At 37.3% G+C, this 24,721-nt stretch overlaps 1 protein-coding gene and 1 pseudogene across 1 annotated transcript in view; one reads left to right on the forward strand and one right to left on the reverse strand.

Moving 5' to 3' along the window:
* Positions 1-10,171: 10,171 nt before the first annotated feature.
* The window catches only part of LOC129779500 (EH domain-containing protein 3), a 32,182-nt gene continuing 17,632 nt past the window's right edge, over positions 10,172-24,721 (reverse strand). Inside the window, exons 2-3 of the mRNA XM_055787006.1 lie at positions 12,227-12,397; positions 10,172-12,162 (exon numbers count right to left, since the gene is read on the reverse strand). Coding sequence (XP_055642981.1) covers positions 11,945-12,162; positions 12,227-12,397 — 389 coding nt within the window. The 3' untranslated portion in view covers positions 10,172-11,944. The remainder of the gene's footprint in view (positions 12,163-12,226; positions 12,398-24,721) is intronic.
* On the forward strand, positions 15,104-15,184 carry LOC129763746 (U4 spliceosomal RNA; annotated as a pseudogene).

A 24,721-nucleotide genomic window follows, 5' to 3' on the forward strand; every position in this document is an offset into this window, starting at 1 on the left:
GAAACATTATGTTTATGTTTTCACAATAAACTTCAAATAAATATTGTTTTTTTCAACAATGAGTTTCAAATAAATCAAGTGAATGTAACTATGTATTTATAAACTTGATCTATATAAATAAAAATGATTTGGTGTCCGTTCCTCACGATTTAACTCAAGAAAGGAGAAACGGATTTAAAAGTCAGTTTCAGGACTGATGCGTCTTAGTCTGCATCAGGTTTATATGTCAAAAAAGAAATTATATACCGCGAGTAAAGGTTACGTACATAAAAATAATGTCTGTGGGAACTTGAGTGTTCGAAATGATTTATATCAATACAGGTCGGACTCTATTAACCGGAGACTCGATTATCTAGGATTCGATTATCTGGAATTTTAGACTCGATTATCCGGAGTATGAAAGGGCTTGACTAGTAGAACACAGCTATCTATGAAAAATGTAAATCCAAGATGGCGGCCACTACAAAATGGCGGATTCCATATTTTCTCAGAACCCCATCAATATGGGTATCAAACGAAAAGGCTTGACTAGTAGAACACAGTTATTTATGAAAAATACAAATCCAAAATGGTCACCACCGCAAGATGGCGCCATATATATTTTTTCACAACCCCATCAATATGGGTATCAAATGAAAGGGCTTGACTAGTAGAATACAGTTATTTATGAAAAATTCAAATCCAAAATGGCCACCACCACAAAATGGCGCCATATATATTTTTTTCACAACCCCATCAATATGGGTATCTAGTTAAAGGGCTTGACTAGTAGAATACAGTTATTTATGAAAAAATGCAAATCTACGATGGCGGCCACTACAAAATGGCGGATTACCTATTTTCTCAGATTCAGATTATCTCGTATTCCATGATCTTGAAAAATTCAATTTGTCCGCCGCAAAAAATGGCTGAATTGCTTGATTTGGAGAATACACTACACTATGAACAACATAAATTCGAAAAGGTCGCCGCCACAAAATGATTTGACTAATAGGTCGGACTCGATTATATACAGACTCGATTACATGTGTCTACTGTCTACTATCTACTGGACGGAATTTTATTTGCTTTATATCAAGAGTTTTTGGACGACAACAGTTAGGTGCGTACCTTTGCCCCGCATTACTCTAGTTTTTTTTATTTGTTATAGCTGACCCGGCCAACTTCGTCACGCCCAAATTTTATTTTTCGTTATCACATTTACGGTTTCTTACTAAGCGCACGTTCATGGGTTCAATCGCAGAACTGTTCATTGATTGTTCTTTTAATCGACCCTTTCAAATTACCTTTTACTATGAAATTCATAGTACTTCTACAAAAACTCGTCATTACAATATCAGATTATTTTCAGACACAATTCTTGTTCAAGATTTTTCAACCACTTGCAAATAACATGTTTTTCCGTTACATGGAATAAATGTTTGATACCGAAAATAGGATAGAATAAGGCAGCTCTAAATCGGACAATTCCTTTCTCGAGTTATCCGATCCATTTTTATTTGTATAGATAGAAGACAAAATTTTCAAATTTTCTCATTTTCCTTCAGAGTTTTCCGAATGTTTTCAATTGTCATGTTTGGTTGGAATATGTGTATTTTTTTTCTGGGACACCCTCTCCATTCCAGAGGAGGAGCGCAAACATCAAGTGGACTAACAACGCTTGTCACTATGTAATTGTAGAACATATGAGAATTGAATTTTCCTATTTTCCTCCGGAGTTTTCCGAAAATTTTCAATTGTCATGCTTGGTTGAAATATGTGTAACATTTTTATGGAACCCCGCTTCATTCCAGAGGAGAGAGGGGTGTCATACCACCATAGAAACATTTCTCGTACCCAAAAAACCCTCACTTTTGGCTCCATTTGCTTGATTAGTTCTCTAGTTATGCGGAAATTTGTGTTTCATTTGTATGGTATGCGGATTTTTTTCATCAAATATGATCGTCACCTCCTGAGAGAATCTGGATAAATTTATTTTTTTTTCATGTGAGAAAGGCGTCGTGCACAAATTACGTAATGCGATAAGGGGGGAAGGGGGGTCGTGGTTGCGTTACCTTCTGTGTATTAGAGATAGGAAATTGCGTTACGTAGGGGGGGAGGGGGTCCAAAATCCGGATTTTTAGCGTTACGTAATTTGTGCACGACGCCAAAGGTGTTTTCTTACTTTGAGGGGATGAGCTTGAGCTTGAGCTTGGGTAGACTGTACAATTCGTAGTTGCTCTCCGTTATTGACCTGAACCAACCAAATTGCGCAAAGAACACACTGAATGACGCTTGGGACTAGCAAATCATTCTCGTTGTGCAATTTTCGGTGATTCGAGCTTTAAATGGTCAATAATGACGTCGGCCACGTCCTTACAGTCACCAGGGGAAGGGAAGGAATGTTTGTATGATATTAGCCGCCCGAAGGCCAGAAGGGTCGCCTCTATAGCGTGGTTCCCTAGTGTTTATCAAGGAAAGGATAGTTGTCAGTGGAAAGAGGTAATAATCAGGATTCACCGAGGTAAGTTATGTGATTATGTAAACGTGAACTATCGACCACTCTACGAAACGAAATTACGAAAATCTCATGTGTCACAACACGCGACATAGTTTATCTTTAGGTTTCCTAGGAAGGAAAACATGTTAAATTAATTGAACTTCTTATACTGTTTTACGCATGTATTTTTATCGGACTACAATGACAACACTGAAAAGTTAGCTTTAGGAAACCTGAGAAGGTAACACAGAGAACTCCTCCAAAACTAATTGGACCGTCAATAGATTCCCTTTTTAATCGCGCCTACTCATCATCGAATTCCAATCTCGACGTCGAAGAATTAACTTTGGGAAACCTGACAAGGTAACCAAGAGAACTCATCTCTGTTTTCTTACTTTAAGGGAATGAATCAACAATTAAATATCTCTTTTATTTTAAAAAAGCGAAAAATATATGCAAAACAAACGAATAGAAAAAATTGTTTTTGACTCGATTATATACAGTGAAAAGAAATCAAAAACTGTATATTATCGAGTCCGCCCTGTATTACAGTTAAACAAACATAACTAAAATTGTTATTCCCACATCGCACTTAGTTTGTTTTTAGGATTAGGCCATCGTGAATGGCAGTTAAAACTGTATCCCCATCTTCTAAAAGAGAAAAAAAAATCTCGGTATCGTTTCATATTTTATCGGGTGACTTGTTGCGGCATCATTGTTAAATCCTTTCTCCTAAAAACCATCGCCGAATCATTTATGCCATGAACTCTGCTGTTGGCAACCACAGGCGGTCTGCAGTGTGCTTTTTCCCTTCCATTAATTTGTGCGGCTCATTTGCCGTAGTTTCATGAGACAGAACTCAATTTCGTTATAACAATCTAATTACTAATTGTACATTTCAAGATGGTTTCACTCTCAGATTTGCCACAGATGGTTGCTTCCAGTAGACTTCACCAGTTCCCCCGAGTAAAGCGTCAGCGATCGAATAGATGTAATAATTGACGTTTCCGATTGCAGTGGAAGGAAGTGGCACCAGTAGCAGCAGAGCAGGAGATTCGTATCTGACAGAAAATATCCTCAAAGAGATGCACTTCCATTTGTTGCACGGTACTGGTAGAGAGATATACCATGACGAAAATTAGAGCGTGAACAATCTATATTAATTGGAAGACTTGTTGCATTTGTAGCTGTTGTGCACATTCGACATCCTGCTTGATAACTGCTTTTTGGAATTGAAAGTTGATAGGTACTCACTACATCCTTGTTGGATATAGCCAATCAGTTACAACCCAATGTATAAAGGGCTGCTTTTTTGAAACCGCCTCTCTACACCACTCAACTACAGTTCCTACGGTCTTCATTTCCTTTGCTATTCGATTAATCTCATTGATAGGAATTTATTAATTATTAGTTCGGACTAAATCAAGGGCGGTTGAAGAACTCAAACGCAGCGTATGACAACCGTCATCCCATTCCGTTTCCAGCAAAGCACACAAGTTCAAGCTTTCTCATTGCTTATTACAGTTTCAACAAAAACTAGTGAATTCGACTAAGCTGATCCATTGCTAAATGCGTATAAAACAATGATACAAATAGATGTTCCCAAGTGCAACTCATTAGGTCCTTTCTCTAATTTGATCAATTACGATGCGCAATTATGCAATTTACTGTTTTCCCCAACACTATGAATGATAGTCAACAAACGGATGAGATTCACTATTTTGGTCCCTCACAATATATCGAGAGAAAAGATAGATGAATCGTATAATTAATTACATAATAACACCCCGCAACTCAATGAATGTAATGAATCAATGCCTCATTGTTAAAATTCAATTTGTCTCACGGCATAGCGTAACGCAATCAGTCGCCGGTGATTTATGGTTCTCGACACATTAACTTCCCTCGGCACGTACCCACCGACGCCGCCGCCGCCATGGATGGATAGCACAGCCCTATGTGCAGAATTACGGTGTTTCCGTTCCTCCTGGCTGCTCGTCTGTCCAGTCGATGATATTCTGAATGAATTTATTTAACTTTGTTGACTTCATCTCTCGTCACTTCATCCGCCGTCGCGATGATGCTGTGGTCGTGGCTAACGATAAATACTCTATCCTTCGAATCAAAAGATAATCTGAATCAACTCAATTATTTCTCCGTTAAATTTGCTACACTCGTGTTGTGATGAATGATGATTCAGTTATGCTGGCGGCCACCGTCTATTTTAATTTCTATTAGTGTTAAGAAAGACGTTTTCGCATTTGTGCGCCTATTCAATTAGGTTGATAGACCATTTATCATTGGAAAGATAGCGATTTCGCCGAAATGAAAATTCTGAATTTACCACGACCGGTGAAACTTTTCATCAACATTATAGGTAAACATCAAACTTTGCATAACTACCACCAACGCTTTGAAAAAAGAACCTCGTCAGAGAAGTACATCCGCAGGTACCCTACTAGGAATAATTGCTGCATTTGACAGGTTGGATTCCAAAAATGGCTTTAAATCCGATTCTGCCAAACATTAATTGAATAAAGTGTTTGTTTATTCGTCATTTCAATTAAATCGATCGCCACCTTTCAGCACTCTCTAATTATAATTTCCCTAATACATTTTCAGTTTAAATTATTGTCGATCATAATGTCACAATGATCCAGGAAGTGCATTTAAGTAGAAAATAGCATCAAGAGCTCGACAGTTGTTACATATGATAAAGCGCTTATTTTGATGTTGTCAAAAATAGGGTTACCAAAATTTTGTATGAAATAAAATAAGTTGCGCTAGAGTCACCATAAAAAAACTGTTTTTTTTGCCTTAACTTTCATATTGCAAATTTTACATGTAAATAACATGTCTTCAGAAGACTTTTAGAGCTTACTAAGACAAACATTTTGCGATGCAGAACTTGTCAATATCTCAACTCTACTCAATGTAATTGATATTTCTTCCCAAAAAATACGCTCTCTTCATTCGCTTGTCATTCTTTTTGGGGCAAACATAAAAAATGTTCATTGACGGCATCTGAAAGAGCATACTTGACTCTAGATAATGTGGGATTTCCAAAAATATGTTATTTTTTTTATTTGAGTAAATTATAAAATTGATATCATGAGTTTTTGGGTCAAGAAGCATCAATAACTTTAAGTAGGATTAAGATATTGACAAGTTCAGCTTCGCAAAATATTTGTCTTAATAAGCTCTAAAAGTCGTTCCAATACAATTTTAATGTAGGATTTGAAATATAAATGGTCACCCTAATGAAACTTAGAATAAAAAGCGCTATATCGGATATTTCAAGAGATAAAATAAAACTTTCTTCTACAAAGCTGCTTAAAATAACTGAGGCTACAACATTGTCGAACTATGTTTATCTCTATCTATAAAGATAAGAAAGTTAGATTTTTCATTTCATCGAAAATTTTGGTCACCCTATTTTTGATGACATGAAAATGAGCGCCCTATCATATGTAACAACTTTGTCGAAGACAATTTTTATCTAGAGAATAAAGATCTTCCATATAGTTGTATTTTATCTAAGTTGCTTTAGGGACACCATGAAAAAACAGGTTTTTTGCTCTAACTTTTATATTTCAAATCCTACATCAAATTGTTCTCGAACGACTTTTAGAGCTTATCAAGACAAATATTTTATGATGTAGAACTTGTCAATATCTTAATCATCGCTAAATGTGTGTCTTAGTAAACTCTAAAAGTCTTCTGAAGACAGTTTGCCTGTAAAATTTGCAATATGAAAATTAAAGTAAAAAACAACTTTTTTCATAGTGACCCTAGCGCAACTTAGAAAAAAAGCACTATATCGGTTATTTCGAGAGATGGAAAAATGTTTTCTTAAATAACTGGGGCTATAACATTGTAGAACTATGTTTACCTCTATCTATAAAGATAAGAAAGTTGGAATTGTTATTTCATCGTAAATGTTGATCACCCTATTTTTGATAACATCAAAATAAGCACTCTATCATATGCAACAACTTAGTCCAAGACAGTGTTTGTCTAGAGAATAACTGTCGAGCTCTAGATGCTAATTTCCATTTAAATGCCTCTCTTGAACCATTGTGCAATGGAATACAGATTTCAAGAGGTTAAAAATTTCAACTAGGCGAGACTTCGAAATGTTTGCAAGGTTTATGTCTTTTGGTACGAATCCTGAACTTTTTAGTGGTAGCGGCGTGAGTCACAGGAATGATCAAACCTAATAAGGCGTCAAGTCAGGCAAGTATATAAAGGATAATAGATTTAAAAGGAGTGCTCCCGTGGCCGAGTGGTTAGCGTCATAACTAACATGTCGGGTGTTCGGGTTCGATTCCCGTTCTGGTCGGGGGAATTTTTCGTCAAAGAAATTTCCTCCGACATGCACTGTGATCACGCGTATTCTAGAGCTTGCCACTCAGAATGCATTCAAGGCGTGTTATTTGGCATAGAAATCTCAACTAAGTACTAATAAAAATGACGCAAGTAATACTACGTTGAGACGGCGAAGTTCCTCTAGGAACGTTAGTGCCATTGAAGAAGAAGAAGAAGAAGATTTAAAAGGAACCCTCTGACCAGAGATGCCAACCTTCCTGATTTTTCAGGATTTCCCAGACTTTTTGGCACGTTCCCTGATATCTTGACAAACAGTCAAATTGGCCTGATTTTTCTGGAATGACCCTGTTTTTCCTTGATTTAGATGTAAACATAGTTCTACAATGTTGTAGTTCCAGTTGTTTGAGACATCTTTGTAGAACAATTTTTTTTCTATCTCTTGAAATAACCGATATAGCGCTTCTTTTTAGTTGCGTTAGGGTCACCATGAAAAACTCACTGTTTTTTATCCCACTTTTATATTTCTAATTCTACATGCAAATTGTCTTCTGAAGACTTTTAGAACTTACTAATACTAACATTTTATGATGTAGAGCTGGTCAATATCTCAACTCTGCTCGAAGTTATTGATATTTATTTCCAAAAAATGCGCTCTCTTCATTTGTTTGTCATTCTCTTTGGGGCAAACACAAACAATGTTTATTGGCGGTGTTTAAAAGAGCATATAAATAGAGCGTTTTATCATGGTCACCCTAATGCAACTTAAGAAAGATAAACGCTTAATCGATTATATTAAAAGACAAAACAAAGCTTTGTTCTACAAATGTGATTAAAATAGCGGGGACTACATCATTGTCGAACTATGTTTATTTCTATTCATAAAGATACGAAAGTTATATTTTTTCTTTCATCTAAAATTTTGGTCACCCTATTTTTGACAACATTGAAAAAAGCGCTGCATCATATGTAAACATTTTGTCGAAGACAGTTTTTATCTAGAGAATAAATATCTTCCACAAAGTTATTTTTAGCGCTTTCTATCTACGTTGCATTAGGGTTACCATGAAAAACGGCTTTTTTGCTCTAACTTTAATATTTGAAATTCTACATCAAAATTGTTTTCGTACGACTTTTAGATCTTACGAAGACCAACATTTTTCGATGCAGAACTTGTCAATATTATTAATTCTGCTCAAAGTTTTTGATGGTTTTTCACCCAAAAACTCATGATTTCAATTTTAATTTACTCAAATCGAAAAAATAACATAGTTTTGAAAATCTCACATTATTTAAAATTAAATATGCTCTTTCAAATGCCACCAAAAAACATTTTGTGTGTTTGCCTCAGAAAAAAAATGGGTGGGTTATATCTATGATATAACCGCAAGGTTGACGTGGGACTTTTCAGCTTAGTGTGTATTGATTAAATTTTTGATTGAATGCAACAATTTCCGAATTTAATTGAATTCAATATATTTGCTTTGCATTGTGATAGATAATGTTCTTCGTTACAAGTAAATTTAATGACAGTCCTTTTACGTTTGGTATGATGCCAAGGACAAAATATGTGAACGGAAGAATTATCACAAGATTATTTTATTTTACATTTCCCTCTGAAGTTTGTATCTCTGAAGTGTACGTACTTCTCGAACCGCAAATTTGCTTGATTTGATGAACTTCAGGCACTCAGTTTCGATTTTGACATGTATGTCGAATGCATATTGTTTAATCAATAGGCGTTATCGCAGCAAACAGTTATCAACATCTTGCCTAATCATCAAATAGTATGCGTAGAAATTCAATGAGCAGAGGATATGAAGGCATATCCTTCAATGCAAACTTAAATAACCGAGCCAAAGCGTTGTGTTCGTACCCGCTTTTGTAATCTGTGTTGGGAAAACACTTTTCGGAATGCAAAAAAAAACATGCGGGTGCAGAAGTACCCCCAGCTGCATGAATCAACAGCTTCAACTTTTTTATATGCTAAAGAGGCTTTAAACTTGAAAGTTCATTTGCCTCTAGTGTCTGCTCGATTTTCCCAGGTTCCTAAGAACGCTTAGAAGACTGTGTTAAGGAAACATATTCTAGTCTGCAAAAAGGCTACAAAAGTACTCGCAGTTTGCATTTATTTGCATAGCCGATTTCCCCAGACACTTGGTATTGAAGGCTGTATTAGGCAAACACATTTCAGTCGGAACAAAAAAAATCCGACCTGCATGGATTTGCAATGCCAATTTCCTCAGACATCTTGGTTCAGAATTCTTTAGCTCCGTTAGCTTCAGTTGGAGGCAGTAGTTAGGCGAAATCTGGAGCGATTTGAAGAGCTCAAGCTATTTTATTCGTTCCAAGTTAAGTATGACCATAATCAATCCGCCAATCGTATATTGACCGATTTGAACAACACTATGTATAAACCGATTATGCTGTTCCTAAACTTTGTTCTACCGCTTATCGTTGATCATGTTGGGTAACTTATGTTCGGAGAGCTGCGTGCAACGATTCGTTGATGCTGACCTTGATCTCAACGATTTTGAAGACTTTCTCAAGAAACCTGAGTATGTTTACGTTGGTATCGATGCAAAAGAAGCTGAAAAAGGATTGGATACAGCTAGGAAGCCGACCTTCAAATCTATTTGTTGCAATTTCTATATTGAGCCCGATTTCCTCAGTTCGTTGAAGCAGGTAAGATTTGGATAACGAATTTACGTGACTCAAGACGAATCTTATGTGCTAAAAATTGAGTGACTCAGACAAAACTTGGCCCCAGATGTTGGATGTCAAAAGGCGTGATGAGAATTTTTTGTATCGATTGGTAAGGTCGTTTGTAAGACACTTTTTGATAACATTCATCAGCGTGTGTTGAGTGAATTTTTTCGTTTTTACATTACCAACAAAACAAAGTCCGAAAATCGGTTCACACCCACAATTATAGAATCTATTTTGAAAGCGAAGAACTATGTGTCGACTCAAAGAGGTGCTTCAAGAATTAAATTGATGAAAAATTTGAAGGCAAAGTTCAACAAAACCATGTATAAAAATCATACAATTCAGAGGATTATGAGAAAACATTTTTATGATCTATTTTGTTGATATGACTGATATGACTTTAACGACCCAGAAATAAGAAAAATGATTCAAAATGAAAATAAATCTTTATTTTCATTTTTTCCCTTAATTTTTCGATACAGATTTGTTATACAGATTTTTATGCTAAAAATACAGATATACAGATTTTTTTCGGAAAATTTTACAGACTTAAATGTGGCAACCCTTCTCTAGAAATAAATCTAATTAATGACGAGAAACATAGATAGATTTTTAGGACTTTCTTTCGAATCTACATCTTTTGTCAAAAAAAATACCCCATCTGATAACCTTTTTTATTTGCACGATATTTTTACTACAATCGATTTTATCTTTATTTTACGGTATAACCGTAGCGCTAAATTACACAGTTATGATCCATTATTTTTAAATATAGATATTTTACAAATTTCGTCAAAAATGCTACAGTTGTAAATATATATCTCTTTTCTTCCACTCGCAACAAAGCTATTTTTATTATCGGTTTCTTCACAACTCCGCTGCGTTGTAACCTCTTTCATTCAGTTTATATCGATTATTATTTCGTTTGTTTGCTCTCAATTCTCTTCCATCCAAACGCGCGTTTTTTTTCTCCTCAAAACAACGACTTACTCGAAATGTGCTTACAAACATTGAACCAACAGAAAAGCTCACAAGCATTGCTTTATGATAAACATCTAATAGAACACAAGAGGAGTGCATAGCTTTGGGTGCTTTGAGTCAATTCAGATGTATTTCTGGTGATTTCTGTGAGGATTGATACTGTCCAAACTATATTTTCATGTACGAGAGAAAAGGAAAAAAAGCTTCAAAATTATGCAAATCAAACTACGCGTAATCATCCTTAATTGACTGATGTTGGTTCAAAATCGAGCATTGATTCCACAGAATACAAACTACATGATAATTGTGATACAGAGAGGAGCCAACGAAAATTCGAGAAACATGAGATTGATTTATTCCCACGGATCTGTATTTCATACCGAAACGGTTTTTGGTATCTCACACGGTGATTTCATTTGAATTGATTAGCTGGAAAATCCCTTAAACGCGAAACATCATCCTGCTTCCGTTTTCATTTGCAATCATGTGACTATCTCATCGCTGTGAGAATACACAAAAGGATTGGGATCTATCAATATATCCGCTCTTCAACCAAAAGTGGCAGCTCTCATCATGTTTTGAATAGCACCATCGGTACACTCTGTCTGTGAAGAGTGATCGAAGGTCATCAACCCCTCATTTGAGGCAATAGAACAATTGTCCATTGTCGTTATAGGAGTGTGTAAAATCTTCTGTAACACTCCTCGATATCGCAAAATTGGGTTATTTGCTTGGGAAGCAGTCGGTTTCTCGAAGATTCGTTCACTAGCTTACCTTGTGGAATAAAGAAATAAAAGTATGAAAATTGAATTTGTTTGTATTGTATTCACTCGCTTTTTATTCAACTACCTATATTGAATTTTTATTTTTTGACTAAGCCTGTGTTGCACGACATTTCCCGGAACGAGCACATTAGTTAATTGATTCTAGGAACAATAGGCTTAGAAATAACAACAAAAAGTTACAAATAACATTGCATCGCTCTCAATTATACATAAATAAGTTATATGTTGTTCAGTGTTTTGGTCTTCCAAACATTGTTGAAGTGTGAAATACGCATTTTCTACAGTTGCATGAAAATTCTCAAATGCTGACCATTGTGATTGCACTTTGGGTGGAAATGTTAGAAAAAATAAATAAACTTCGTTTCACAATGTTCGTAAGGCTCGTCCTTCACTTTGCGCTATTTTTCGTGTGAATGAATGCGATGAATTTTGGTGAAATTATTAGGCACCTATTTGCAAGGGGGGACGACCTGGCGCGCTGCGCTCTAGACTTTATTGTGGAATTTCTAGATAATTTGGTTGCAATACGTCATATCAAAACATCCGGCGAACAATTTCGGGTAGCATACTTAGCGCTACTAATAAAGCGTGATGAGAGGACTAGCATGAGGGAAAACTAAACAAGGTGAAAAAGTACATGCAAAACAGTGGACACGCGATAAACCTAATTTTCCTCCTGAACGGCACGTTTGGAGGGAGGTACAAGATGCGCCGGCAGTGTTGTTGGTAGCTCATTACCGTCCATTTTCACGTTTATCAAATGCATCGCAAGCGCAAACTCTTCGATGTCGAGGAAACCATCCTGGTCGTAGTCGGACAATTTCCAGATTTTACTCAGAACATTGTTCGGCAGCTTCGATTTAATCAGCTCAGATTTCGCCGCTGAAAAAAAAGAAAACATCAGTGAAATTCAGAAATCATATTTAGACGTCATTTGGAATCTCACCAGCGCCAGAAATCTTTCCGTCAAGTGGGTTTAGCGATTCAAAGATGGGATCAGTGCGCGGACGGTCACGGCTGCAAATCCAATCCACTTCGCCATACCCCGCGTCTATGCCTTCACCCTTACGGTAACCGAATGGTGATACTGCATCTTCTACCCCATCGAAAGCTCCACCTGTGAGAGTGTGAAAGAGTGGGATAATTTACAATTGGGTAGTCTTCATATTATAAAGTAAATTGGTTTCAATGGATGCAGTTTAATGGACGCTGCACTGTGCACGAGATTTAAAGAAAAAACAACAAGAATTATTGATAGGAGTGCCGGTAAGTTTCTTCGTTTTTTTTTTACAAAAATTAATGCTTTATTCTGCAAAAATGGTTATAAATTTAATATTCAAAGTATTGCCCATCGCTAGTCACAATTTTTTCCCATCTTTCTGGCAATTCACGGATCCTTTTGCGGAAATAATCGGCCGGTTCGTCGGCTAACCACGAATCGATTCAATGTTTGACTTCATCACAATTGCCAATTGCCAGGCCATGTTGTTCAAGTATATTTTGACCGGTTTCGCGACATGCGGCCGAGCATTCTCATGCTGCAAAATAACTTTATCGTGTCTTTGCTCGTATTGTGGCCGTTTTTCCGTTTTTCCATTCGGTTTTTGCAGCTCATACTACATCACACCCAGCTGATCCCACAAAATAGACAGCATAACCTTCTGGTCGTGAATATTCCAGGCGGCCATCGATGTTGATGCATGGCCGGTGTATCCATACGTTGCCCGACGTTTAGGATTGTCGTAATGGACTCACTTTTCATCGCCAGTAACGATTCAATGCAAAAAACCCTTTTATGCAGTTGGAGCAATTGCTCGCACGTGAAAAAACGCCGTTCGACATCTCGTGGCTTCAATTCATACGGCACCCAATGTCCTATCTCTCGGATTATTCCCGTTGTTTTTAAACGATCAGATATGGTTTGCTGAGCTACTCCCAGATACACTTGGAGCAAATTGTTGTTGCGTTTGTGACGGATCTTGATCGAGTAAAGCCTTCTTCGTCTTCAAACTTTTTTGGCGGTCCGGAACGTTCTTCATCTTCCATGTCAAAATTACCACTTTTAAACCGTGCAAAACACGTCTGACCCGTTCGCTCAGTTTGAGCATGGTCACCATAAACTTCCACCAAAATGCGATGACTTTCCGCAGCTTTTTTCTTCATATTGAAGCAATGAAGTAACACTTTCCTCAAAAACAGTCTCGTTGATACGAAATTCAACATATTCGAAGTGACAAAAAAAACTATGATGTTTACGCTTCAACATATGACATACTGAAAAAGACGCGCAATGACAATAGCTTTCCAACGAATGTCTGGAAATTTGATTTACTGAAATAATAATCATGGAGGTTTTCGTAGCCACTTTGGTTCGTGAGTTCAAAACTCAGGGCCCTCATTGACCAATTTTGTGTTGTTACAAAATAGCTACGTCCACGCAACAATCATCAACGATGGAGATCGATCCACGGTCGAAATAAGATCGATTCATCATCCATACAACTGCTCTGCTCTGCAAGAAACATCGGGCTGCTGTTCTATTTATAACTCAACAATGATCATATCAACTGTCTCCGCTGTCCGGTGGTCTAACTGGATAATGAAAGTTTCTGGATCGACCCGATCCACCAACGATAGCTCAGGGAATTTATCACAATTTCACACCACAATTAAAAAACGCTTGGTACTTAACAAACTACACTCAATTTATTTTACATGAATTACACTTATTTTAACATGTGAACCGTGTGACTACTGGACTAAGACTAACTAGACTTTCAACAATTTTTCCCTAACTTCCTTTCTCAACTCTATATCTATTTCCTATTATTTCTTTAAAATCTATACCTTCTATTTAGTCTACACAACCATTTGAAATTCAAAGACAACAATCACTCTATAGACAACAAAAAACATCAAACTGACAATTACCCTATCGCCTTCTCTATTTACATACGCTCAAAGTCATTTTTGGAAAAAAGGGGAAAAAGTTGATTTTTTGGACCATCCCAAAATGGAAATGGTCACCCTAATAAAAAATAAAAAAACACGGGTCCAATGTTTTGCGATAAAGAACCATATTACCACTTTCCACGAAAATCTGAGGATCACTATATCAGTTTGGCATGGAATTGCTGTATAGCTTTATATCGATTCCTCGAGCAAAAACATTATTATCAGTGTAAAATAATTAACTTCAACGGGCCTGATCACGAATGTCACTTCACCGTGAAAACGAAGAGAATTGTATACAACGTTATTACGGCCAGGGATGCCAGGTGATTTTTTCAAAAGTCTTCACATGGTACGAGAAAATGTCTTCAAATGTCTTCACATGGTACGAAAATATGTCTTCAAATGTCTTCACAATCATATCGAAGGAAACTAAAATTCATAGCTTACCTTTGAACAAAGTTTGATGGCTTATTCAACGTTTATTTTAATTGGCATTGTTATATAGCGCATTTCACTAAACTTGCCTAGAGTTTTTGAAGTTTATTTCAATAAATGTGAACAAAGAATATATTTCACAACTGCGAACTCAATTTCATGAGTTTAGAAATAATAATTAGTTTGATATACCGTTGATTGAGTGAATATTGCCCATATATGCCAAAGTAATAAAAATACAATGTCACAATTATTCAAATTTTCTAATGCAAATGAGCTAATGTCTTCTAGGGACAATATGTATTCAAACCGCTTGAAGTTCTCCAGATCCATATTTGAAGTAAAAGTCGCTTTCTTGTTGAATTAATTTTATATACTTGTGGATTTCCTGCTTGAAAAAGTTTGAGAAAAGCGAGTGAATGACCCTGAGACTAGCTTTGCGCAGTGGCGATATCATAACCAATGAGGTTTATCCGAGGTGCGATTATTGTTAGTTGAACTAAAAAAAACCCGAGATAAAAGTCACCGTTGAATAATAAGAACAAAAGTAAACAAGTGACACGCGATAAAAAGCGAGCGAATGACAATGAGACAAAAGCCTCATTTCTTTTGACGATCTTTTCGGCCAATAGTTTGAATTTTATGGAAATAATATCTCAAAAATTTACATGGGCTATCACACTAAATGTCTTCACACTTTTCATAATGTCTTCAAAATGTCTTTACAAAATCAAATGTCTTCAAAGTTAGTCAAATGTCTTCAAAATGGAGACATGTCTTCAAACGTGGCATCCCTGATTACGGCTGCCACCGTGTGTGTAGATTCCGGAAGAGTTCATCCGTCGTAACAACTTTGATGAACTCGGTGTTATTATGAATAACGCGATACTGTCATGTCACGGAGAAAAACAAGTATAATTGTCACTTGTGTTTTAGGTGGTGAAAGTTAGTCACGCGGAATGGAGTAAGTTTAATTTCGTATTAATTTAGCTATTATGCTAACATTTTGAATCTTGTCTTGCTTTTTAGAGAGAAAAGACAAACAAACAGCAAATTATCCGCCTGGTGGCATTTTTAGAACGAAATTCTGACGTTTCCAGAGAGTATAAATTTGTTTATTTGGATTCGGTAAATGCGCGATGGGATGTAATTAAGGACTAAGGCCAATTGAAACATGGCTAAAGGTCTACTTCCGATTGTCCTGAATGAATATAATTTTTTTGTTTCCATTCTTAGGATTAGACTAACAGAGAGTTGCAACACTATAAAATGGCAATGCGGGCCACCTTATAATCTCTTATTATAAAGAACGATAATTATTCAATCAATCGATTCATTATTATGATCATGTATAACATTGATTTGTTGACATTTTGAGTATAAAATAATAATTGTGAAGTTTTTCCTACATTGCAGAGCAGGTTTTTGTAATTCAGACATTTGCAATTGGTGGACAAGATCCGAATGAGGACGATAGCTATAACGAATAAGGCCTTTGCTTTTTTTCTTTTTATGTAATGGATATTTTCAATCATACTGTTTTGAAGACATTCTTTGAATGAAAGAATATTCAAAAAGGTAAAATAAGTTTCAAACAAGGAAAAAATGAGTTTATCATTGCAAAGCATTTACAAGATACTGTTTTTAAATTTTTCTCTAGTTATTTTTCTATAATTTTGATATCCGTCTAATGGAAATATGAATCACTTTCTGCTTTTGGCAAATTGCCTGAATGCTTCTGCCTCTGACCGACGCTGCTGACCAGTTTCTGTTTACATAATTCAATCAAACCTCATGTCCTGTATATCAAATTACACGAGAACAGGAAGGATAAAAGGAATTCAGAAATTCTCATATGAAAGTAGCCTAGATTATACTAATCGTGAGATGGACAAAGTCGGGTTTTCTATGAGTTAAAGAAGGTATTATTATTCAACAAAATTGTAGAAATGATTCTTACAAAATGATTCTAACCTCGACTTATACTAAACGCTTCTAACTACAGAGCTAATAACGAATTCGTTTGTAACCCTCTACCGCCCAAGTTTTTTATTTATCTAAAAAAACCTACCCCACTTTCATCTCGAATTTCCGACTTTCAACATAAAATACTCCTAGCAGAAAGCTGCCAGCATAAAAACAATGTGTATGTGTGATAGATGAAAAAATTCTAAAGACGTTCTAGTGGGGGTGAACATTGAATAATTCGAAAAAAGTCTGAATAATTTGAAAAAAGAATCCGTGAAGCCCGTCTAAAAGCGGGCTTGGGCTGTAGAGGGTTAAAACTGAGTTAGTTCCAAAATGACTCTGTAATAAAAAAAAAACGTTTTCAGGTTCACGAATGCGGCGGTTTGATGGTGTGCGTTATATAGTCTGATTTGATTATATTTGCGATGACAAATGTACAGTGTCGATGTCTTGTAGCGATATTAGTGCTTGGGAGGTAAATTTGATAGATTTGATTTGGGAGGTGCGAACGATGATAAACACAAAAAGGTTAAGTGAAGTGTAAGTGACGTGAAAGCGTGTGTGGCAATTATGTTCGTGATCAGACCCAACATTCTTAGTGATAAACTGTTTCAAGTAGTTTCAAATGAAATTACATTTGCTGATAGAATTAAATTTGTTAGTATATTTTAAGTTGTCTCTCGCTAACACTAATGTTGCTCTAATCGAACATGTCTCCGAGACCCTTTGAGCCGCAATCGAACCGCCGGTATTTAACACTAGTTTTATTTAGGTCTATCGACATTTATTTTTATGCACTCTTCGCTAGCAGCCCGCCATGTGAAGGAATTCCGCTGGCCTATTTTCGTCAGCATCCATTAACTGCATACAATTGATTCCAATTTAATTACACCGACATGAAGATAGGCATGACTGTGTGTTCAAAGACACATCCGCTACACACGCATTAGCGAATCATGCTTTCGCTCACATGTTGTCGCGTGTCAAAGCGAGGTTATTATTTGCACAGAAAAAACCCATAATTTTCAATGCTGCTTGCACTGATTGGCGGTTTCTGATGATCGTAGCGATGTTTCCTGTGTCCCTGTGTTACGCACAATCAGTTTATTTTTGAATTTCTGCTGGTTAGTGAAATTAGAAGTACGATTCGCTCATATTGCCACTTATCATCGGGCGATGGTTTCACCGTTTCTGGCAAAAGAAAATAACCTTGTCAATTGCTTTCTTTTGCCGCCAGACGGGGTGAGTGATTTCGAAAATAAAACAGTAAATGATATCATGGAAGGGAACAGCGACCGGCGAAAATGCTCGCGTGCTCCCAATGAGCTTGTGTCTGGTCAGAGTTTTGTTAGAATTTTGTTGAATCCAACAAAAGGTTCTTTTCCGCGAACTGAAAATATGCATTCTCGCGAACAAACCAATTGTAACATTTATATTCATTGTGAATCACCAGCGAGTTGGAAATCACCATTACGTAACAGCCTGTGAGCAATCAAAATAAAAACATGAAATCCACAACATTCCTCCCCCCCTCCATAACATGGACTCTATCAGTAGTAAGTGCACAAGTGCACTAATCGATTGCCATCGCTTGTTTACGGTGCAATCAATTCAGTTGTGCACTACTGCACTTGTTGCCGAAGTGATACACACTGCGAAGGTAAACCTGTTTTCTCATCTCTAAAGAGAACTGGGTTGATTTCTACCGGTGCATCAACATTGTAGCTGATATACAACGACGACGACGACGACGACGTTAATGTTGATAGAGGACTGTCCATTGCTCAGAAGAAATGTTCATCAAACATAACATTGAGTCGTTTTCCCTTTTTGTGCTACATAGAAAAAATGGTCTAATTTTTGCTTTTTCCTTGTTGGGTGTGAACCACTGCGTTCATTATTTTGAACTATTGTGGTATGTCCCATTTTTTTCTACTACGTTTCAAGCTTATGCTTATTGATGAAGGATGAGACGAGATAGATGCCAATCAGGAAAAATCCGTTTGATAAAAATTATAATCCTGAGTGACACAGACCAAACATTCTTGGGCTCCAGAACAGCTTTATCAAGGTGTTGAAGTCTGCGTCTCGTTAGAGCTCCGCAATCGTAGATCAAATGTTCCGAGGTTTCGCTTTCGGCATTACAAAGCGACAAATATCATATCATTGTACTAAACCTATGTTTTAAAGATGGTATTTGCTCGGACAGTGTCCTGTTATAAGACCAGTGAATGTGCTGAAGCCTTTCTTATTAACACTCAGCAATTGTTGAATAATTTTGATACTCGACGTGATAATGAGCTTGAGCTTGTGTAGACTGTACATTTCGTAGTTGCTCTCCTCGATTGACCTGAATCATCGAAATTGTACAAAGAACACACAGAATGACGTTTGGGAGTAGCACATCATGTGCAAGTTTCGGTGATTCGAACTTTGAATAGTCAATAACGACACCGGCCACGTCCTTACAGTCACCAGAGGAAGGGAAGGAATGTTAGTATGATATTCGCCGCCCGAAGGCCAGAACAAGCTTTGCGCAGTGGCGATATCGTTTTACCGAGGTGCGATTATTGCTAGTTGAAAAAAAAGGCCAGAACGGTCGCCTCTATAGTATGGTTCCCTAGCGTTTATCATGGAAGGGATAGTTGTTAGCAAGGCTCGGAATAGTCATATTCAACTGAATATAGTTAGGGGATTATATAGAAATTCCCCTTCGTATTCAATTGGAAATGATCTTTGGCTTCTTCAAGCTGTTTCTCCGTCAACATGACGGTCAACAGTCAGTCGGACGTTTTGTCGCTATCACCCTCTACGACTCGACTATCTCATTTCACTTTGGCTTCTTCACGCAACTTCTCCGCAAAAACGACTAAACAGTCAGTTGGGCGTTTAGTCACTTCCCCCCTATACGACTCGACTATCTCATTTCATTCTTCCCAGTCAAATTGTGTTCATTGCATTTTGAAGTGACTTTCCCCAAAACAAATTCGTTCCTCTCTCTGTTCCATGTATCATGTATGCATACATCGATGCTTGAGTTCAACGTGGTTTGACATGTTCTGCAGATGAACTAGATTTTATTGTATCGTACACAATATATGTTTCTATGGCAGTTAGACACTCCTCCCCTCTCTCTAAGGGGGGGATGACATAAAAATGGAAGACAAATTTCTGTATTACTCGGAAATTTGTCAAGTAAACAAAACCAAAGTTGGCATGTGAAAGTTTTAGGGTGCAATAAATGATTCTATGGTGGTTAGACACTCCTCCCCCTCTCAAAGGTGGGGCTGCCAAACTAATGAAGCATAAATATCTGTATAACTCAACAACTAATCAAGCAAACAGAACCAAAGTTAGCATGTGAAGGTTTTTGGGGTGCAATAAACGTTTTTATGGTGGATAGACACTCCTCCCCCCTCTCTAAGAGGGAGGGAGGGGGATGGTTCGTCTGCCATACAAATGAAACACAAATTTCTGTATAGCTCTAAAGCAAATCAAGTAAATGGAGCTAAATTTGGCATGTGAAGATTTTAGGGGGCACGAAATGTTTCTATGGCTGCCATACAAAGAAAACACAAACTTCTGTATAACTCGAGAAATAATCAAGCAAATTGAGCCAAATTTGGGGTGTGAGGGTTTTTGGGTACGAGAAATGCTTCTATAGTGGTATGACACCCCTCTCTCCTCTGGAATGGAGAAGGGTCCCAAGGAGAAACATATTATTTGCAAGTGGTTGTAACATCTTGAACGAGAATTGTGTCTGAAAATAATCTGATTTTATAATGACGAGTATTGGTAGAAGAACTAGGAATTTTATAGTAAAAGATAATTTTAAAGGGTAGATTAAAAGATCAATCAATGAACAGTTTATCGATTGGACCCATCAACGTGCGCTTAGTAAGGAATCGTGGATGTGATAACGAAAAATCAATTTTGGGCGGGACGACGTTTGCTGAGTCAGCTAGTACTTGATAAATGTGTAAGTTCGTTGGTTTGAGTTCACGATGGGTAGACAATAAACCGTCCATTGATGGGGTAACTACTTTTTTGCATCAAAAATCAAGTTTTCGACCCTCTTTATATGGACGTAAAAATAAGATTGCGTACGCGGGTAACCATTTCGTTCCTAGGGGGGTAGAAATGTGGATTGAAGTCAATTGAATTAAGAGGCGAATTTGTATTCATTAATCGCGTCAGTTAGAATAACCACTGACTGGACTAGTTCATCAGTCATCCTCGCTAACAGTTCAGCTGAAAAGTTCATAAGATTGACGTCTAAATGGCGCCTGTTGCAAAAATATACTTGACTATCACAAAGCACCATCGTTCAATAAATACGTGCCAAAATTTGACAGCATTCGGTGGATTGGTTCTTGAGTTACAGCATTGAGAGTGAAGCAACTTTTGTTATTGTGAAAAAAATGGAAAAATCCGAATTTCGTGGTTTGATAAAGCATTGCTTTTTGACTCTGCTGGAGCAGAGTCCGGATAAAGTTTGTCAAGCCATGCTTTGGTTTGCACTGTATTTTTTCCCATCAAAATCGATTTATGATTCATTCATGATTCACGATTAACGATTTACGATTACGAGTCAACGACAACAACAATCAACGACTAAACGAATATGTATGAATTCTCGCGTAACTCCCGACTCACTTCATCAACATTTTCTTTCGTTGATAACTCAGTTGATAATATTTTTTTACTGATTAAGTTGTACTACAAGTGCTGAAAAGTCCCAGGATTTTTTAACAGATGGCGCCACTAAAAACGAACAAGATTCATTTCGAGAGGTTCACCTGTCACTACCTTATGCGTGAAGTTTCATGACATTTCGTTTATTTGGTCACAAACTACAGTTGTTTAAGTGTCACTACCAGAGCATACGTATAGAAAATGGTGTGAAGCTCATTCTCTTCTGGCGCTAATTTTCAGATCAGAGAGTCTGGGAGAGATTTCCGCGAGAGCTTTTTAGTATGCTGCATCTTGATCGTGAAGGCTGGAATGCGGTAACTAGAACAAACGAAACTAGAACGAGACGGCCAGCTTTAGTTTTGGATTTACGAATGTGGCCGATAAGTTCTCGAGAAAAGCGAATTAGTTAACCTGATTCCACTTTCCCTGAGCTGAGAATTTCCAAGCTCGCAAATTCTCGATTCTCGATTTTTGTTCGTCGTTTGTGAATTTAATAAATGTTAAAATCCAAATGTTCCATGTAATGATGTTTCAAGAAAACATATTCATACATTCAATAAATATTTTGAAAGTGATTATGATGTTTAGTGTTTGGAAGGAAGATAATGTTGCGTGTTTGTAATTCTTTTCGTTGCCGACTTCCGCTTGGCGAAATTTGAATCGGATGTTGAGTGTCTCCATTGATTTGCGCTCTCTAGCGGGGGATAGCGACCTGGCCTGAGATGATATTCATTCAGGTGGAATCTACTGACCGTTTTGAGGCTAAATCAGGATTGATGAGGCTTTAGCTAGTTGTGGAGTTTTTGTTAGAGCCTGGCTGGAACGATCCGTGCTTTAATTACGGAAGTAGCATTACTTGAACTCGCCCTCAAAGAGAGTGTCAACTGGGCAAACTTGATCTTGACGGGCAGTCTCCTTCGGGAGTGGCGCTTAAGCTGCGCGCTTTTTGAGGATCGGCCAGCCCACGGCTACAACAATTTAGCGGTGGTTTAGTGAATTTTAAATGGGCCGTACAAGCACCGCAGATGCACCTCGCTCTGGAAGGCCAAAAGAGGCTACACCCAAAATTGATTTTTAGCTCATGTTTCGTCATCCCGATTCATGACATTACATGAGACATAAGATAACAGAAATGACATGACTCACAAATACTGGTTAGCATTTGTATAATATTCCTGGTACAGCAATATAAGATTAATGCGAGCGAGCGAAACAAAAGACAAATAAGCTTTCCGCATACCTTGCCACATACACGGCCCAGACCGAGATAGATATTGTTCTCATTCATACGCTCCTTTTTTACTCTTATGACGGGTTTACATTAGGGAGATCTATAGCTAAAGATGGATTTATTCACATGAAAATAGATGTAAACGGGTAAGAATACATATGATACACTTCTTCGAGGTATATATGTATACAATGTATAGAATAAATTTAGGCATATGTAAACGCTGGTGAATTTCTCACTGGTGAGAAATCACTAAAGTTGGATGCAGTTCTACTTCAAGTGAATAAATTCACCGAAAGTATGAATATAGTCATTATATAAGTTCGCGCTAGTGTAGACGGTTGATGCGACTTCTATAAATCTCATCATATTTCTTCACACGAATATATCACTAGTCTAAACCCACCCTTAGAAAACATTTTCCAACTTCATTATACAATCAGGTGCAATATTATCACGTATTTACTGAACAACTACCGAAGCATCATTAGCCATATAGATAGTGCGGTCGTGTGAAATAGCTTCGCATTCCAGCCGGCCTTGGTTCGATCCCCATTGACGTCGTATGGACTTTTTTTTGGCACAATCCCAAATGAAATGAGAAAAGAAAACAGAAAGAGATGTCTGCTCGCATACATACAAACCATTTTAGGCTTTTAAAATAGCACATTATTTACGCAATTGACTCTCTAGAACACGGAATGGCATCATTTCTGCCAAAGATGAAATATTTTCTGCCAACGCTAGTTTGGGTGTACGAATCCAGAAATCGTAAAACAAGTGTGAAAGAAGTGCATCGACTCGTTCTGAACGATCATAAAGTGAAGTTACGCGAGTTAGCTGAGGCCGTATGCATTTCAGAAGAATGAGTGGGATACATTTTGCACGACATTTTGGACACGAAAAAGCTATCCGCGCGATGGGTGCTGCGTTTGCTGACCGTCGACCGAAACCAGCGGCGCTGATGATTCAACAGCCGGTTTAGCGTTGTTGAAGCGTAATCGAGTGGACTTCTTTCGACGTTTTGTGACAGTGGATGAGACGTGGTTCCATTAACACACTCCTGAGTACAATAGGTAGTCTGCAAAGTGGCTGACAAGCATATTACGAAGACTTAGTCGTTCCGTACTACAGGAAGGGAATCGGAATGTTGGAAACTCGCTATACCAAGTGTATAGCTATATAAGTGTAAGTGGAATAAATACAGCTTTGCCCAAAAAGCGATTGTCTTTATTATAAATCCCGGGACTTTTCAGCCCGTGTAGTGTTTGGACTGCAAACTCAACTTCAAAATACATGTCAATTACGTAGTTGAAAAAGCTTCGCGTTGTCTTGGATTCATCATGCCAACTATCTGATACGCTACGGGACCACGCATTCCTGCGAGTTCTTTCCGTCGTACCAACCATGGATTCAATTCAGCACTGTTCTGTTCAACAGAGTGGCTTCTGGTTTCGACTTCCATTATTCGAGAAATGTGGCCCGGCAACATTTTATTAGAAATTTCCATTGATATCATAAGGGCAAAATAATGCCTGTCGATAACAATTAAATAAATAAATAAAAATTATTCATCATCAGAGACGAAGGAGTAATTTTTCATTCAAACAGAAACATCTCTGTCTTACAGGAATATTCTAGGAATCAAATAAAAGCTGTATGATAACGTGATTTGAACATACTGTTGAGTTGGTTAGCAAACATTGTGTTAGTCTACAAAAAGTTTGAAAATACTGAAAAAAAAACATTTTTTATTTCTTCCCAATATTTTTTCCACACACCTAGGTAAAAATATGTCCGTAAAATATTCCACAATTTGAAATTTGAAGTTTCAAAATGATGTATGTGTCTTTTTGTGTTGATTTTTCACGAAGTAACAGTATTTTGCACTCTGTTCAAGTAACAGTATTTTGCAAGTTTTTCGTCGAGTGTACAATGATCACAGCACTTCATTATTTTATTCTACTGATACATTAGATAAAAGTGCCTGCACTTCAGGGCTCTTGCATCATTTCGCAAGACCAGGGTATAGCTCACATTCACACGCCACACCCACTCGAAGTCGCTCGTCACTCAGACGCCGCCAGCTGTCCTGCTCGACGCTTGTTCCTTTTCACAGATAATGAGTTCCGCAGAAAAGGTGTGTAGAGTTCCACT

Source organism: Toxorhynchites rutilus, chromosome 1, assembly GCF_029784135.1.
Source record: "Toxorhynchites rutilus septentrionalis strain SRP chromosome 1, ASM2978413v1, whole genome shotgun sequence".
In the NCBI taxonomy this organism is placed as follows: Eukaryota; Metazoa; Arthropoda; class Insecta; order Diptera; family Culicidae; genus Toxorhynchites; species Toxorhynchites rutilus.